Below are 19,595 nucleotides of genomic sequence, written 5' to 3' on the forward strand. Positions count from 1 at the left end.
TCAATCAAAAAGAAAAGTATATTAATGGTTTTTATCAATTACTCTCAGTCAGTTTTTTTGACATGTTAAACAGAGACAGGATATCAACATTCTAAGAGCACAGTGATTTTTGACTTTTTGTAAAAAGCTCACATTTTGAAATAGTTATATAAAAAGTAAGAGCTTGCCAGTATTAGTACTAGCATTTATTATTATTTTGAATTGCTTTTGATCTTTTATTTAGAGCTGGTATTTGGCTCTTGGTATGAAATCACTCTATGAAGCTGAGAATTTTACTTTTGATTTCCAATTCTTATGGTATATGGTGTAATACTTTGGTTTAAGGTTTTGTAATGTCAAAAAGATCAAACTGTGTTTTATTTCTATTTGGAGACGATGCGTTCCACAAACCATTTTTATTAAAATCTTCAGTCAGATAGTTAGATTTGCAGAGTAGGTCGGCAAGTTTAGAGAAGAGTCGGTTGGCTGACGGCAAACCAACATTTTTTTACGTCCAGCCAGACTAATGGAAGGATATTTTGAAATATGAGGTGGAGTTTTTTATTAAAAAATTACAAGTATTGTATGTATTACCTTACAAAAAAAGCTGTAACAACCTAGTAAAGTTGAAGATATTTATTTTATAATTTATGGAAGTGGAATCTATACTAACTGATTTTGAAATTTTTCTTTCTTAACACCACAAAAACATTTCTCATTCTAATAATGAAGTAACAATATTTATGTTTTTTAATCTTTCTTTTAGACTAATACATACTCATTACCAAAAAACCCAAAATACTAACAAAAAAAAGACAAAAAAAAAGACACTTCTAACCACTGAAAACTCAATAATTCTCACACAGCAACAAACTTACCAACATGAAACATGACGATAAAAATATCAACTAATCAACTACTGATCATCCTCATACAACTAACAACAAACTTTTGCGCATGCTCATACATATTAACAGGTGGACGATTAGGGGATTTCCCTCCGCCCGATGAATCCAGACATGTCCCGGTAACAAGTTCAGAGTCATTTTATGAGATTCCACATAAATGTGGTCGAATACCTTTTCATGTAAATGTTTACGCTTATTCCACTACAGAAGGTGATAATCGGGGATACCGTTTTGACGGCACCGGATCCTGCCAGAATGACGGACAAGATACGGAAGCGTACGGCGGCATTTTGTTTGCGTATAATGATAAAAACGTACGTCTTTGGATGCCGAGTCCGTACGGTGGTGACAATCGAGGACGAGTTATATTCATTGGTGAAGGATGGGGTGGGAATACTCACTCACAAAGTTCAACACTTTCCAATGTTAATGTTGTTGTAGAAGTTTGGTATGATGGACCAACGCCCTCTTTTGAAATGCATGTCCCTATTTACACGACCGGTAAATCATCTTCACGTCGCTATGGAAACCCGTTAGAAATGGTGCCGGAACTAATTAGTGTCCGTGTTGCGTCCGCTAATAAAGCTGCCGGACAGGATTATCATTTTCATGCCACTGGATCGTCACAAGTCTCCACCAAAACACTCGGTGACAAATCAAGGAAATACGGTGGATTGATTTTTGGTTATAATCATAAAGAAATCATTCTATGGGGACCGAGCAAGAAAAATGGAGGATGTATCGCCGTCGGGAAACGCTGGGGTGATGGGAAAGAATCTGATTTAATGTTTGCTCATAATTGTACTGTACACATTCGAATGTGGGTCAGTTCATTTCCACTTCCAGCTTTCCAGTCTGAATGGACTGCATACAAAGCTAACCAACATTCGGATTCCTTCATAGAGATTAAACATAATTTACGAAAATATCCATCCCTTGTTAAAGTACAGTATCGAAAACCATACGAAAATGAACCTACATTGATCTTCGAAGGTACTGCATCAGTTCAATCAACACCTTTCAGCTCGAATAAATACGGTGGCGTAATTTACGCCTATAACAAAGACAGTATACGTATCTGGTTACCGACTTCTAGTTCCAAATCGACTCAAGCCTATGCTATCTACGTTGGAGATGGATGGGTTAAGAATAAAAATATCAAAGATGACCATCGTGATATTGAAGAATATTCTGAAGAGGTCAGTGTGTTTTTTGGGCAATTCTTATTATTGCTAAAAGAAAATACTCTTTGAACGTTCATTTGGTAACAGTAACCGTAGGGTGAAATCGCCATATAGGATAATGTCAATTCTGAAAATTAGCTCCTAAAGTTAAGTACTATTTTTAGCTTTACTTAACTTTTATCAAGTGAACTAACCGCCATAGCAGTGACTATGATTATGTAATTTGATTAAAAGTCGCCTAACTTGATCCTTGCTTAACTAAATTAATACATTCTGAGTAATCTTTTACTTAGAGTCAAATATTCTTGCTCAATCTTGTGTAATTTGAAATCCATTTATTTCTTAAGGTTGAACTACGAGTATTGGTATACGCAGACATATGTCCACTCGATGATGAGGTCGTAGACGCGCAACGGACGTGCCGACGTGGTAGTGAAACGGAGATCACGCAAGTCATGTCACTGTGGAACCAATGTTCAAACCCGTGTGGCGAAGGGCGGAAAACTCGCAACGTGAAAGGTATTATATAATTTTATTTGCTAATTTATATTTCATGTCGGATCAAAATTTGTCTTTTTGACCTCAATTTTTCATCATTATCTTGCCAAAAATACCTGCCGTTTTCTCTGATTTTCTTTTTTCAAACCCATTTTTGGACCTACCCCGGTGGGCTGTAGGTCCTATAAATTAACCTCTGTTCGTCCGTTCGTTCGTTCGTCCGTTCGTTACTAGCTTTTCTCGGAATTGGCTCATTAGTTTTTCCTAATTTTTGGCACAAAGATGCAAAATGGTAATGCCCAAAATGTGACGGAGCCCGATTTTCGAAAAAAAATCATTTCCGGCCGAAAATGCCGGAAATATGCCGGAAAAACCGGTTTTTTGGCATTTTCTCGAGATTTCATCATTAGTTTTTTCTGATTTTTTGCACAAAGATGCGTATTAGCAATGCCTAAAACATAGATTAGTCCGATTTTTGAGAAAAATTCTATTCCGGCTGAAAATGCCGGAAATATCCCGGAAATCGCCGTTTTTGCAGATTTTCATTGGACTTTTTCCTTATATTTCGTTGTTTTTTCACACAAAAACATTATTTGTAGCAATGCCCACCATCAAGCATGGTTTAATTGTCAATAAAAGTGATTTTTGAAGCCGGAACTTTCCAAAAATCGCCGGAACAGCCTATTTTCGCCGGAAAAACGGTATTTCTTGAATTTCTCGAGCTGTACTTTATATTTTTTCATGAAATTTTGCACACTGATGCAAAATGGCAATACCTAAAATATGACAGAGCCTGATTTTCAATTAACGTACTTTTCCGGCCGAAAATGCCGGAAATATGCCGGAAAAACCGGTTTTTTGGCATTTTCTCGAGATTTCATCATTAGTTTTTTCTGATTTTTTGCACAAAGATGCGTATTAACAATGTCTAAAACATGGCCTAGTCCGATTTTTGAGAAAAATTCTATTCCGGCTGAAAATGCCGGAAATATCCCGGAAATCGCCGTTTTTGCAGATTTTCATCGGACTTTTTCCTTATATTTCGTTGTTTTTTCACACAAAAACATTATTGATAGCAATGCCCACCATCAAGCATGGTTTAATTGTCAATAAAAGTGATTTTGAAGCCGGAACTTTCTAAAAATCGCCGGAACAGCCTATTTTCGCCGGAAAAAACGGTATTTCTTGAATTTCTCGAGCTGTACTTTATATTTTTTCATGAAATTTTGCACACTGATGCAAAATGACAATACCTAAAATGTGAAGGAGCCCGATTTTCGAAAAATATTTTTTCCCGGCCGAAAATGCCAGAAATATGCCGGAAAACCGTTTTTTTTTACATTTTCTCGAATTTTCATCTTTAGCTTTTTCTGATTTTTTGCAGAAAGATGCGTATTTGCAATGCTCAAAACATGGCCGAGTTCGATTTTTGAGAAAAAATTTTTTCCGGTTGAAAATGCCGGAAATCGCCGTCTTTGCAGATTTTCATTATATGTTTTCCTTGTATTTCTATGTTCTTCACACAAAAACATTATTGATAACAATGCTCACCATCAAGCATGATTCAATTGTCAATAAAACTGATTTTTGCGACCAGAGCTTTCTATTAATTTTTCCCTACAACCCTTCCCTACAACCCTTCCCTCTCCCCCCATCAACAATCAATGATGAATTTATTGCGTTATGCATTTTCGCTAAACGATATATTTTCTGACTGATTTTTTTCTCCTCGCATTGCTATCTAACTTTCATCATCAGGTAGGTCCATTCAGCATCTAGCTTGTTTTATTTGAGAGTCCCAAGATGCCCAAATTATAAATATACAAATTTTCCTGGCTCTAGCGGTCAAATTTTTGCCACAATTTTAAAAAGAGTTTTGACATATTTTTTTGAACCACCCGGTATTATTTTTTAAGGTTTTTGATTCTGAGAGAGCTCTTGTTTCTGAGTGAGTAGGTACTTTCTAGTTATCGATTCCACAATAAACTCTGGCTAAGGTGAGAGTCTGCTGGCCTTGTTTTCTCGTGGTTCACGCTGGATTACGACACTTGATCCAAAAAGTATGTGTCAGTCCAGGTTAATATCTCGCAAGCTTCCAGGTTAGTATAAACCATCGCGTAGATGGTTCTAATAAGAAAACAACTCCATAATTGTTCAATGCAGGACTGCCATCCTATATAAAGAGAAACCAATCATCTTCAATACAATCATTATTAAAGGTTTTATTTTTACATAAGTGTTCCCATTTCATATCAGACACATATTTCATATCTGGACAGTGTCTGCCTATTGTTACATTATGCTGATATAAACAAAAAATGTTTTTCTTTTCCTCTTTATGACCAATCTTGCTCCACACCCGTGTCAATGCAATATGAAAAAGCTTTTGAGTTAAAGTTGATGAGTAAGCAAACAATATCACTCTTATTTAAAAAAAAAACCTTTAAGGAATATTTTGCTGATATGTGGACATTTTAAATTTCTAGTGATCTCTCGTTTTAGAATGCAGTGGTAAAGGACTCCAGGAAGTGATGAGATGTAACTTTGCCAAAGATTTCTGTGGTTTCACCAGAAGTGGTTTTGATTGGATACGAACCAAGGGGAAGAAAGGCAACTCCAAATACCCGGAAATCCCGTTTGAAGGTTATCCAGCTGGGTCGTATTTCGTATACGCGAACAGTACTTTTTCGAAATTCGAGTACGGAAAAGGTGAGGGGTTTTTATTTCAGTTGTGATTTTCTTATTTGAATAAAAAATTATCTCAATCAAAATAAATCGGGCTTTTTCAGAAAATAAATTTACCCCTACTGTTGAGGATAATGATTTTTCGAAGTTTCGAACCTCATGGATATCCTACTTTATCAGTAAAGACCCCCTGGATATCCTCTCTTAAAAAGATGCTTACCCCTGGATATCGTATTTTTTACTTGAAAAGACACTTCCAACTCTCCTGGAAGCAAGAGACGAACAGCAGTTTGGATCTCACGAGATGAGATGGTTACCCCCTGGATATCCGATATCCTCAACAGGGGGGACTCGGACCATTCCTGGAAAAGCCCATTTATTATGGTTTTAACCTTTCACGGATAGTCTTATCTTGAAAACTAATCTAATTTTTCTCTCAAGGGAAATAACAGATCTAAGTTGGAAGTAACAAATCTAGTTGAACTTGTTCCAAGAATAGTCGAGCCAGTCAGGAATGCGTCTTATTTCGAATTGTTAAGTGAACAGAATTTGTAGGCGGTGAGTGTTACTACTAATCTCTCAAATAGCGACGATATTGCATAAATTCATTTAAATATTACTTTAATATTATGACCGCTATTCACGGCTTCTATATTTAGATCAAGAATTGAATCGGTATAATCAAATTTAAACCTTTTTGTTTAGGATACACTTTTTTTTATAAGAACATCCAAATTTTTGAAGCCTTGTTAGGACGTTCTTAACTTTTTTAGTTTTAAAAATGTTCTTAACATGTCCTTATTTTCGCCATTTTTCGAGTTTTTTGTCCATTTTCATATAAAATTCGTTGTTCTTAGAGTCCGTAAAGTCTTAAAATGTTCTTAACTTGTTCTTAACATTTTGGCCGTTGAAGCCTTATGTTCTTATATAGTTTGTTCTTAAGAATATAAGTTAGTAACATAAGTATAAAAAGATGTGTAATTATTGCTGTTGATTTTTAATATTTCGAGCTTAGCTTTTGATTTTGATGTTCTTTGTTTTCTAGCCACATTAACAAGCCCAGTTATCAATCATGGAGAAAATTGCGTGTTGCAGTTCCACTATAACGCCATGTCTTATTTTGGTTACATTTATGTCAGTGCAAAAACCAACGATGGTAAATGGCACGATTGTAAGTAAATATTCCGTGTATATTTGATAACAAACAGATATTGCTTGGCGTTTCATTAGATATAGACATTATCGGAGTTTTTGATTTTTTTAAAAAAGCGATGCATTGTGGGATTTTTTCGAGTGTATTACAATATAATTCCCTCGAAGAATTCCTAAGAGATTTCTATTGAAATGCACTCGAAACAATCCCACAAATTGTCTGGCACTGTTGGATTACAATCCCACAATGAATCGATAAGGTCTATTGCGATTTATTAAATCTTCAAGGACGCGAAACATTACATTTGCAGCGTGTAATAATAACTTGGAACACATGCAATAACTGATGCGATATTACACGGTCATGAGCAACATAGATAATTATTGTGGCTGAAAAAGGTGAACAGGTATATAATAATTAAGCTTCAAATCGACGATAAAATGCTTCTTACGTTTTTACATGGATTTCTGTCTGAGTCAGCAAGTCCGGCCTATTATTGGCGTCTGGAAAAGTTTATTTACGTGAGTATGTACCGGGTGGTACAAAGGTCGATTGAACAACCCTTTTAAAGATGAGAATGAGTTGAAAAGAAAGATACGTACGGTATGGAAGAAAGTCGGTTCAAATCGCGAGATAATCAGAAAGGCTCTAAAAGAGAACTGTCAATGAACAGAAAGGTGGTTGTATCAAATTATTTTATAGTTAGACATCAATATTGATTGTGAAACCGTGGAAGAATCTGTTGCAAAGAAATAGTCTTATAACTTATCGATGTTTTTTAATGATTTGTACGAACCATCAAGTTCACGATCAAGAAAGAATTCTAATTGACGTCAGTTTTGAACAAGTCAATTTTGACCTCTTTTTTAGAAAACCACATAACTTTACAAAATATTAGTTTCTGACAATGAGATTTTCAGGAGTACCTCGATTTAAGTTGAAGTTTAGCCATACGAAATTTGAAGTCGATAACACAATTAGAGCGCTCTACGTCAAAAATTGAAACTTATGGAAGTTTTTTTTGGACCACCCGGTATGATAGAAAAAGCAGAAAGAAGGCCGACAGGAATTCGAAAGATTTTGAAGTCAACCTGCACCAAACTCTTCATTCGCGAAAAAGAAATTTGATACTAAAGAGAGAGGCAAAATCTCGTTCGGGATTATACAGGCTAGCCTAACACCTCTTTATTTTATCCTCTAGACGTATGGCGATTCAAGGACTCGGTTCCAATGAAGGGTTTATGGCGCAAAGGATTCATTAATTTCGGTGTTGAACTCACCAAGCCTATCATCCAAATCAAATTCGTACACAGGCTAGAAGCTCACATGAACGGATGTCCCGACCAATGTAATCCGGTCAGTATTGCGGATATCCGGATGGAATGTGAACGTCCGGATTCTTTCAAATTAACCACAACACAATGTCAAGAACAAGAGAAACCGTCAGCTGGATGTTTCGTCAATGCCTTTCGTCCTTATCATAAAGGTAAACAATAGTGGTCTCTAATCATTTACACGAGCAATTTTCCTTTAACAAGACAAAGTATTTCAGATATTTGATATCTGTTGTTCAATATATTTTGATCCATTTCTTCGAGAGCTCTTTATACTTCCATGTTAAACAGCTTAGCAATCCATGTGAGATTAGGACCCAGAATTTTTTCGCTTTCGATCTTGAAGATATTGTATTGTATTTTGCTTTGACATTTCTAAAAGTCGGTCAGCAAAATTGACGTGTCATGTTAATATAATCAACCTTAGGTCCTGCATGGAAGGTCAACAAAACAACCATCAATTCAAAAGGTGAAGATATCGGACGTTATATCGTAGCTGACGGCAAGGAAGGGGACGAGATCGCTACGTATCGCGTACGTATTCCACGTACGGGACTCTACATGGTGTGGTTTGAGAACTTTTGTACGTCGTTTAATTCGAACGACGTGACAATAGTTTTTGATGACGATACATACACGACAGCTACTTTCTTTAATCTGGTCACGTCGATGTGGTCACCCATAAGCAGGGTAAGTGAAAATAATTACCTTATCGGGGAAAGAAATGTCAGAGTTTTATTTAGTCGGGTTTTTTTTTCGTCGGGGGAGAATTTCGTCACTCCTCAAAATTTTCGTCACTTTCCCCTGACATTTTTTCCCCTGATAAGGTATATATATATAAAAATGACTCCCTACTACGCCCCCTTTTAAGTTAACATTGATATTTTTGCTACCTTTGATACTCTGATACTTAAAATTAGAGGAGAATTGGTGCAAAAGAAAACAATTTAGGCGAATTTTGTGAACTTTAGTCACTGTCAATCGCCAAAATACATCTTATGATTTTTGCTGCTCCCCGAAACTAGTAAACTTAAGGTAAAAAGGAGTTTTGTTTTCCTTTCTAATTTTTCTAATACTTTCTATCTTCAAATATAATATTTTTGAAGGTTTTTTATCATACAAAATTGGTCACTCTTGATTTTAATACACGTTTTGATTTTGAGATTGTGAAAAAAGAGATCTACAGAAGACCTTTACCGTATTTAAATTGAGGGAATCACAGAAAGAAGTTAAACACTAACATATCAGAGGAAATAAATTCTGGTTTAAATTTGTTTTTTAGAATGATTTATCTGCAAAATCTAGAGGACGTATTTAAATACACCTATGAACACTTAAGCTTTCGAGGAGACAAATAACGAAAATTCAAGGAAAATTATTTTCTCGTTCTTGTGCAAAATGTAAGAAACCCTTGCATTGGATTGATAAAATAGCGCCAATTTAGTTGAGCTTTTCGAATGCTTCAGAATAAATTTACCTTACAGATTCATACTTACTTTACGTTGCAGTATTACAAGCTTTCAGCCGGTGATTATCCGATCATATTAAAGCAAAAAGAAGCTGGATTCCGATACAAAAACATGATGGTCGTACCCAAGGACATTGACGTATGGGGAACCCTGGGTTTGCAAAACCGGCTCATCCCTGATAACGGATTCAGTGCATTGTATTTGAGTGGTTATGATTTGACGTTGCTCGATTATATGTTGTTTGCTAGGCTGAACTCGCCAGGTAGGTTAGACTTGGAATATGACAATGAAATAAGTATTACTGACTTTGCTTGTCTAGATCGCAGACCTCTTTAGATATACTTCCTTATAAGAAACTCTTTTCGCTAGAGGTTGAGCAGAAGCCTATGACTTTGCCCTTCCAGGGTTAGATGCGATCGTCAGGGAATAAAACTGTCTTCGAATTAAAGAATAGTTTAAACTAATTATTATTAAAACAACACTGTGGTGACTTTAACGTAAGGTTAAAATGGCTTAAAAGTCCCTAAAACTAGATCGACTTTTATCTTGTAGTTGAGGGATATGCCCTGGCCTTCGTATAATGCATTCATATCTACACCTTTTTATTCTCTTCTTTTCAAGTTTTAATGCACTGCACATTGATTTCTTAGGCATTTTGCACAGTATTTTGAGAAAGAAAACATCTAGAAGTAAGGCAGTTACAAAGGTTTCAAGTTATAAGCAAGAACTCAGAGAGGTGAGAATAGGTAAGCACTTATACCGATTTAAACAGATTTCTTAATATTATTAGCAATTTTTGTAGTTTAGGTCCTTGTTCAAGTCTTAATTATAATCGATTCTATGTATATTATTTTGACTAAATTTAGATTGTTAGGTTTGTTTTCTAGAATTTTTCGTCAATAACTCTTGGCCAATCGAGTATCTGCAATTATTAAGCTTAAATTATTAAAAACGAAATGAAACATAAAGTATCCAGCAAATCCAGAACATTTTATGCCCTAAAAATATCGCCATCGAGTATTGACAAAAAATAGCACATAACAAATTCAATCGAGTACGGCCAAACTTTCTCATTCCCGGGGATACTTTCTAATGGCCGCTTTGCAAGGGAAAAAGACTCAAGACTACGGGTAGGTAAAAAGACTAACTTCGATTTTTGACTCCAACAAGTTGGCCAGTCCCAATGTCACAGGCTGCTGTCCAGTCTTTTTGTACGCGTAAGGTAACCATATTTTGCCGGCATGCCCGATGAAAATAGTAGAAAGGTTCCGGAAAGCTTTTCCCGGGAATACGAAAGTTTAGTCTTTTTTTACGATATGTTAAATCTATCATCTCTTATGTATTGCATTTCTAGCTGCCTGGATGCCGACGGATATGTCAGTTGGCAAATTCTATTTACAAATCAGTTTACCAAACATCGCTATGATCAATCGGTTAGCCATCCAAGGGGGACATGGTATTAACAACAAAGATGTCAAATGCTGGACTGACGAGTAAGATGGTTCATTTTAATTAATATTTTGATACAAGCTTTTCTCTTAAAAAAGGTCATTTTTTAATCATATTAAAGGCCAGTCTCCATTTGCGTGCTTTTGGCTTCAACCCTTTTTGCTTGGGAAAAAGATTACGTCGTTAATATGTAGCGCGCGCTCTAAAAAAAAGTTGAACACTTTTCAACTTTTTTCAACCGTTACGTCAGATCGCGCCGATGGAGTTGCTTCATTTTTCTTTTGACCAATAGCGTGGAAGCTTTGCTCGAAAAAGTGCGATCAAAGCGCGCGCAAGTGGAGACCGGCCTTAAGAAATCTATCTTAATATCGGATTAAAGCTTTAACGTCATTTGAACATCCGTTTAGGTACCGTTAGATCCCTCATTCTTTTTACTCTAAGGACTTTTATTGTGATCGTATGGCGCCATTATGAATACAGTGGAATCTCCATAACTCGAACACGCACGGGGAACATAAATTTGATCGAGTTATAGAGTAAGGTTTAAATAAGGCATTCTTAAAATTGAAGGGACGAAAAGACTTGTTCGAGTTAAGAAGACATTCGAGTTACAGAGACTCTACTGTATTTTATTCACCGTCGAAAAAAAATCATGTTTAATTTTCTAACCCACATCTTTATGAGATTTGACAACCCAGGCATATAGACAACGCTGTTTGAAATACAGATTTATAAAGCCCGAAGGGCTAGATGTCGTGCTTTAGACAAGGCTGTTTGAACTCGCTGACTTAATCAATCTGGGTAAACCCTAAATCGTCCGATATTTTAGATTTCAAGTGAAGTATTCATTAGACACAAAGAATTTCCAATGGTATAGAAATGACACCACTGATGAAAAACAATTCACTTTCAAGAATGTTGGATGTAAGCTAGTTATTTAATATCTTGAAAACCGAATTTGGTTGAGGACATTTGTATGTACTACAAACACTTTATATAAGCATATCATTTATAAACATACTGAAGCTCAAATCTGCTCAATAAAATAATCAAAATGTTAAGCATAGCTCGAAGCTGGGAAAATTCATCATTCAAATTTTCTTTTGAAAAATGGGATCAATGAGACAGGGCTCACGCTAATTTAAGAAATTAAAGCCGCTTTTGACTTCGAAATCTAAGATCAGAGTCGAAAAAAATAACTCTATTAAGAACCTTTTGTCACTAATTTTAATTGCAATTGTACCGTTTTTATATTTCAGTGAAAGCGGCCACGTATCAAAAAGTGATTTATCATAATTTCTTTTACACCTTGGTCGCACGTGCTGTTCGAATGTACCCAACTCATTACCAGTTCTCCGGTTGCATGGCTATAGAGTTGTACGGACATTACATCTCGGAAGGACTTTGTCCCCAATTGGTCACCAAATCGAAGGAAGCCACTTGCACGGGCAATGGGAATTGCGGAAGTGACACCAAACAATGTGTCCCTGACAAAGGTAACATTATAGTAGTGACGTAGAAATTACATTTAACCAATAGAATGGCTTCATTTTGTTTCTGAGCAAAACGGAACCGTAGCTTGTGAACGTCGTCTAAGGGCTTTCTAGGTTGTCAATTACTTTCACTTTCGATTTCAGATACTGTGTACAGTGAACGATATATGGATTACAGTTAACTTTCTCTCTCTATATTTCGATATTCAAGGGACAGAGATTCAATTACAGATTATTTTGATTATTCTCTGCGAAGGATATTGCCTTTAAGGTATATTTAGATCAAACAGTTTTCTTCTCCTCTCATTAGCAACGAATAGCAGTGTTTGCGGATGCAAGACTGGTTACCATGGAAATGATTGCCGTTTCACTGGATGCGAAAATAACCCATGTATAAACGGTGGCAAATGTGTCATGCAGAAAGGGACTGAGTTCAAGTGTGATTGTCCGGCTGGACTGACTGGAAAGTTCTGCGAAAAGAAATGTCCGACAGGTTAGTATTTGAAGTTAGATGAAACTATAGAAATTTTTTTTGTACCAGGGGGGGGGTCAGTAATCATTATCTCTTTAAACTATAGTAATACAGTGGAGTCTCTTTTAACTCGAACCTCTATAACACAAACGTTTTCTTAACTCGAACAAGCTTTCTCGTCCCTTCAATTAACAATATCTTATAAACCTTACTCCATAACTCGAAGTTTTTTTAACTCGAACAGATTTGTGGTTCCCATGCATGTTTGAGTTGTAGAGATTCAACTGTATTATAGTACTATTAAAATGAAATTTTTACTGACACTGTAACTGGCATCTCCCCTTTTTGCACTGAGATGTGTGTTTACAATGATATGTGCTCATCCCCAGGTTTCCATTCTTTAAGAGAAAAAATTATTTTCTGAGCAAGTGTTGAACTGATTCTTTGTAATTTTATTTCCTTCCTTTTTCAGGTTACTACGGTCGTAACTGTCTTTATAAGTGTAGTTGTGTCGGGTTCTGCGACTCCAAAACTGGGGTTTGTAATTGCAAAGCTGGCCTCATGGGTCAATACTGCAATGAACCTTGTCCTAATGGTCTTTATGGTGTTGGATGTGTTGAAAAATGTTCGTGTGATTCTTACATGAAGTGTAACCCGGTTAACGGCCACTGCGCATGTGCAGCTGGTTTCTATAGTAACAAGTGTGAGAAACAATGTGAAGATGGTTTCTATGGCGAAGATTGCAAGCATAAGTAAGTTTGAATAACTAGAGTGTTATGTGTTGTTTGAAATTAAAAACCTCTTCATTTTGTAAAATATGAAGTACTCGAGACAACCCATCAAAGATTTTTCGGCTAGAACAAAACTGAAGACCAAAATAACTATAGTTAAATCCAAATCTGCATTTTGGTAGGCTACTGGCATCCACTAACGGATTCGTGCTCCAGCGGTTTTGTAGAGGTCTGTGATTTAGACGAATATTTTAGGGATTGTCAGCATTTTTGAAGCTATATACGGTCTACACTGTGCATGCTTCAATTGCACCATTTTAACATTTGAATATCACTCAGGCGGATTTCCATCTCAGTAAAGTTCTTGTCTCAAAATTCAACGAAATATTAAGAATTTGGGCATATTTGTTGCGTAAACTTTGCTTTTTACCAAGAACCTTTTTCACAAATTTGTAATAAAACAAATGAAAAAACAAAAGAGATAATATCAAAGCATAGATTGTGCTAGTTTTGGGAGACCTAACTCTGGAATAACAAATAAATTGGTACCGTTGCTTCATTTCAGATGTTCCTGTGAAAATGGTGTTTGTGATCGCTTCAACGGTACATGCGCATGCGCCAAAGGTTGGTATGGCAACAAATGTGATACACCATGTCCTCAGGGATCTTACGGACAAGGCTGTATATACATGTGCGGCTTCAAACCGACCGAAGTCCGCAAGAAGTGTAACCCTGTAAACGGACATATGATATGCGTAGCCGGTTACCGTGGTAACAACTGTGAACACCCGTGCGATCCGTTCTGGTACGGCGAGGATTGTACGTCGAAGTGTACGTGTATGCAACAGAACACCAATATGTGTGATCCACAGAAAGGACAATGTATTTGTAAACCGGGTTTCAGAGGAGAGAAGTAAGTTATTGTTAGGGAGAATTAAATAATAATATGAGCAGAGCTTACAGCCAGTAATGGCGTTAGTCGAAAGAAAAATTTGCCCTGAGAGAGTTAAAAAGAAACTGACCGCTAACTCTACCGGTGTCTCCGAAAAATTTAACCCCCTAAATAATAACTCCCTACCTGAAACTAAACTAAAAATGAAGACTCCCTAGAGTTACTCTTCCCTAGAAAATTTTTACAGCACCGGCTGTAAAATTGCTTTAACAGCAATACTCATTCACAAATTCTCCTTCGGTTGGGAGCTTTTTTCCTAGTCTATATCATAAAAACACTTGCCTTGTTGCTCTAAATTACCAATATATTCATCTCACTTTAAAATCCTTTATTGATAGAAAATGGATAACAAGTCGAGTAATTTGCCGATCTTAACCTTGGTTTGCTTTATAAATTTTTCTTACAAATCCGTTCAAATTCATTATTTACTATTTTGACGATTTTTTTAAGCTGTGAGCATCCTTGTGACGGTACTACATGGGGTGTCGATTGCAAAAATCAATGTTTATGTAAAAATGGTGCCGATTGTGACGCTGTGACGGGCGACTGCACCTGCATTAGAGGATTCCAGGGCGCACAATGTGAATCGAAATGTGATGTTGGTACATATGGGGATGGATGCACAGAGAAATGTTTCTGTAGTAAGGCTCATTCTGATGGCTGTTCCCATAGTGATGGTACTTGTATATGTAAACAAGGTAGAATTTTGATATTTTGCTCAAACTCCAAACTCGGACTTTTATTTGGCAATTTTTTACCACCTTATCGGTACATTGATTGAATTTATGATATTCATGATGTAATCTTTTATACGGAAACATTCGAAAAACAGGAATGGCTGAAATGGCTAAATTTTACGCCTCAACGTGGATGAAAAAGGGCAGACAGCCTATAATCCCTCAAAATACTACAAAATAAGAACATGATAAATTCAATTTATTCAATTCAATTTTTTACGCCGGTCCTACGTTAACCCCGGTTCCTAATCCTCCCACAGGCCTAAAAAGTTATTCTAAATCTTTTCCCTTTTTCATATTTAGGGTACACTGGTACACATTGCACTGAAAAATGTTCACGAAACAGATGGGGTCGAAATTGCCGTGAGAAATGTTTATGTGTGAACGGTGCAAATTGCGACCATTTGGATGGTTTTTGTGATTGCCAACCCGGTTTTCAAGGTCAATATTGCGCACAGGAATGCCCTCAGGGTTTGTTTGGTGAAGCTTGCATGCAAAGTTGTTTGTGTAAAAACAACGCACACTGTGATAGGTAAGAAGAGAATCTAACTTTTGATTTGCTTTTTCCGGAAAAAGAACGGAGTTTTGTGTATTTTTAAGGAGAATAACCGTGATTTTCTTTGTTTGACATTATCATCAAAACAAGGAACAAATCCCTATGCAATTCCATGGAGCCGTTATAACATTAGCGGTGCTTTAAAATAGTTTTACATTTACGGTTTGCCACCATATTAATCCTATGGCTTGAATCGATTAAGCTTAGGTTTCTAGGATACCTAAATGTACCTATTTTTTTTTGTTTTTTCTATCTAGCGTTTCAGGTGCTTGTACATGTTTGGACGGTTTCTACGGTGAGCACTGCGAGAAAAAATGTTCACCTGGTTTCTACGGTCACAAATGTCTCAACAAATGCAAGTGTGATGTCAACAATAGTATTGAATGTGGTAAAATCAAAGGAACTTGCTTTTGCAAACCTGGTTTCGTCGGAGAATTTTGTACAGAGGTTTGTTCTTTTTTTATAAGAACCAATGTTACTTAAAATGCTTACTATTTTCACTTATTGGTTTGAAAGAGTTTTAGTTTTAGCATTCTTTAGCCGTTTTCGAAAATTTAGACTGCGGGATAGCTCCTAATTTGTTTTTATGTATGGCAAAGGATTGAGCGCCATGTTCTTTTAAATTGTTTATTTAATTAGCGTCTATTCAGTGCATGGCATTCGATTTTATCTTGTTGCAAACTTTCTCGAAGTCGTCAATTTATTCAGCTCAGAAACGTTTCACCCGTCTACTTGTAAACTTTATATCCTTTTGAAGTATACATCTTTACATCTTCAGTAAATGCCAGTGATAATGGACTCAGACAAGGCGCTTTTTTCGCATTAAATGTACCAATCTAATAATACGTAATCGACACTTTCTGTTATGATTCATTCCCGTACCACCCAGCCCACGGGTGATTTTTTCACATTTTGAAAGTCGAACTTTGCGTCATCTTTTCAGCAAATAATTGTTCACTCATTTTAAAATTTCTTTTTAGGAATGCCCCTACAACATGTGGGGTGAAGGTTGCAACCAAGTCTGTTATCCATGTCGTCATGCCGACGGTACATGTGACAAACGAGACGGGAACTGCACATGCGCTGCTGGTTTCACAGGTACAAAATGTGACAACGATTGCCCGCGCGACCACTTCGGCCGTGCCTGTTTGGAAAAATGTAATTGTGCTTCAGGTGAGATTTGTCACAATGTGGACGGTACTTGTTACACGTTGGATGATCACACATTAAACGTGATGTTTAAAATCGACAAAGCGACACTCTCATCACGAAAGTATTATTTCCGTGAAAATTTGGAAGTTCTTTTCGGTCAATGTTATTATAACTACAAGGAGGATATGAGAAAATATCCAGATCAAAACATCACAGAAACGAGACGCTGTCGAACGTCAAGTAGAGAGTTGGGTTCATTCATTGTTCGCGTGATTGAAATCAAAGAAGTCTATACGGAGGAGAGCGAACCGGTTTCCTTGGTAACCATTGTTGTACAAAATGGTACCACAGCTTTGAGCAGTGAATTTCTACGTGACTTCTTTGTCTACATGGGAAAAGCGAATATTGATAATACAGTGACTTATGCTTATTATACTGGTCAGACTTTTGAGAAGCAAACCAGTGCGCCGTGGTACAATAGTCATTTGAAGTTCATTCTGATTGGCATAGGAGGTAAGATTCTTTTTTTCCCTTTTCTTCTTTTTCCTCAATATAATGTTCGTGAACATGATTGATGTACGTTTATCATGAACATGCCTTGAGAATCCGATGTCTTGTTAACCTGGAAGTTATGCTTAAGGCAAGTAACTTATCATTACTTTTAGGGTACGTTAGGAACCTCAATTTTTTCATGTCCTTTTTTTCCCGAGGACATTTTAGATCGACCCATATATACATTCAGGCAAGATCGAATCTTTTTTTTAAACTGGTGAGGCGAATCAGGGGGGGGGATCAGTAGTGAAATCTCAGACATAGTGACGTTTACTACGGTGGTGGTGTGACGAAAAATCAAAAAAAAAATTTACTACCCAGGGTAGCTAAATACTAAAATGGGTGGTATCTATGTGTTAAATGTTGAAAAATAAATACTAAATTAGCAAATTTTAGCTATTTTTTGTAGTTCTTTTAATTTTTTGGATGACTTTTCTGAAAAAATCTGAAAATTTTTATAATTTGAAAAAATTTTCTGTTGGAAAGTTGTTTGCTGCAAACAAAAAATTCTCGAAATTTTTTGTCAATATAAAAAAGACTTTATTTCTAAGGGCAAAACATTAAGTTTTGCACTACGTGAAAAACGTGTCACAGAATTAATAATTTTTTAGCTTTTTTTGCAAAATCAGTCCGAATAGCAACCAAAAAATAGGTGGTCTCTATGGTTTTAGGGTAGTAAAACGGACAAAAAATGCCCGCGCGGCAATTAGCGGCTACGGTCGAAAAGGTGTATATTGTATAATCCTTAATTTTTTTCTATTTCTCCGTCTTCTAGCTTTCTTGTTCATCATCGTCATCATCATTGGAGCTGTTCGTTGCACAAAGAAGATTCCTCAACCCAGTCCCTTCCAAAAGATCAAACGGTCCTCTAAAGACAGTGTGGAACTACGGCCCTGTTTGAACGGCCCACAAAGTCATCTTTTAGCCTTCCAGAATCCTTATTATGACGTCATAGCAGCCATGGGGCTTGATGATGATATCGAGGAAGATTATTATAACCCACTTTATGAGGTAAATATCTTATTCGTCAGTAAGTTATTCGTCGGTAGAAAGTGTCTTTTTTGGAACTTAACGAAGCAAAATTTCTTTGCCGATGAATTTTCATCAGCCATAAGGCAAATGATTTGACTATAGTACAATGTTTGACTAGTATAATTTGGAAAACGGGAAACTCGTTGCTATTTTCTACGGCGATTTTTTGGGGCGGCATTTATTAAAAAGATGTTTTATTTAGATTCTGGAGGGATGGTTTATCTGAGGAAATGGAGAATTTATTTCATTTTTATTTACAAATTTTCACAGGTGCCGAGTGATTCAGAGACAGATCCAGATGATATGTATTTCACTTATCGCACAAACCGACGTCATTTTCATCCACGAAATCAATTCCCATACGATAAAGACAGTGGTTTCTCTAGTGGCACTCTAATGTGATGTTGATCTGATAAACGGAAGGGACCATTTCCACTCTCTATTGAGCTTCAATATGATAAATTGATTGAAATCTGTTACACGGTTTTTTTAAGAAACACACTTTTAAGAAACATGAGGTTCAGAATGCCTAAAAACTAAGAAACATCTAAGAAACATGCTGAGGCTGAGAATGAGAAAATAACATTTTTCAATTTCTTTTTTTTTTAAGAACCTTCCAATCCAGCCTTCCATGTGGCTGATTATGTCAAAAAGTTTAGAAACATGTAAGAAACATTTAAGGCTCAAAAGGCCGATTTCTTAAGAAACATTGAGGCTGCTTGGTAAGACTAGTTTCTTAAAAAAAACGTGTACTTAGCTCAGTCTGTAGTCAATTGGGATCAAAATTCATGCATTACAAATCAAAGGAATTTGGTTATCCCAACTGTAAAGTTTAGAAGACTTGAAATTTCGATGCCTTGAAGCTATACCGTGTCTGAGTAGAAATTTAAAGTGGTTGTAAATATTCAAAAAAAATGAATTAGTTTAAAACGAAGTATTTTTTTAAAAATTAAGTTAAATTTTTTTCTATAATATTTTTTTATGATATAAAACGTTTCTATATATATTTTCGTGTTCAGTTCAGTTAATGATTGAATAAGTACTAGTAATCGTATGGTTTGGAGTGCAATTAACGATTAATCACGAGTAACAAAGGAGAAAATAGTAATTTGCACGAGTCCGAAGGACGAGTGCAAATTACGGTATTTTCTCCTTTGTTACGAGTGATTAACCGTTAATTGCACGACAAAACATACGATTCCGAGGTAATCGTCAGCAAATAATCATTAGTAAATCATAGTTTTTTCAGAAAAAGGGAA

At 36.2% G+C, this 19,595-nt stretch overlaps 1 protein-coding gene across 1 annotated transcript; it reads left to right on the plus strand.

Moving 5' to 3' along the window:
- The first annotated feature begins 743 nt into the window (after positions 1-743).
- Positions 744-19,243, plus strand: LOC136798117 (uncharacterized). Its single transcript, XM_067054703.1, has 19 exons — positions 744-2,086; positions 2,419-2,590; positions 5,072-5,278; positions 6,300-6,425; positions 7,609-7,893; positions 8,169-8,431; positions 9,250-9,472; positions 10,565-10,703; positions 11,489-11,583; positions 11,919-12,155; positions 12,463-12,645; positions 13,097-13,376; positions 13,921-14,268; positions 14,758-15,005; positions 15,348-15,576; positions 15,858-16,047; positions 16,581-17,265; positions 18,080-18,315; positions 18,607-19,243. The coding sequence occupies exons 1-19, from the start codon at positions 869-871 to the stop codon at positions 18,736-18,738; spliced, it is 5,496 nt and encodes a 1,831-aa protein (XP_066910804.1). The 5' UTR covers positions 744-868; the 3' UTR covers positions 18,739-19,243.
- Positions 19,244-19,595: the final 352 nt, after the last annotated feature.

Source organism: Clytia hemisphaerica, unplaced genomic scaffold, assembly GCF_902728285.1.
Source record: "Clytia hemisphaerica strain Z4C2 unplaced genomic scaffold, Clytia hemisphaerica genome assembly, whole genome shotgun sequence".
NCBI lineage: Eukaryota > Metazoa > Cnidaria > Hydrozoa > Leptothecata > Clytiidae > Clytia > Clytia hemisphaerica.

What these genes read in the sequence shown, in the direction of transcription:
- LOC136798117 (XM_067054703.1), top strand. Translation starts at nt 869, where the DNA reads ATGACGATAAAAATATCAACTAATCAACTACTGATCATCCTCATACAA. An exon ending in GAAATTCGAGTACGGAAAAG is followed by an intron (nt 5,279 to 6,299) that starts GTGAGGGGTTTT and finishes TTTGTTTTCTAG; the next exon opens with CCACATTAACAAGCCCAGTT. An exon ending in TCGGAGAATTTTGTACAGAG is followed by an intron (nt 16,048 to 16,580) that starts GTTTGTTCTTTT and finishes ATTTCTTTTTAG; the next exon opens with GAATGCCCCTACAACATGTG.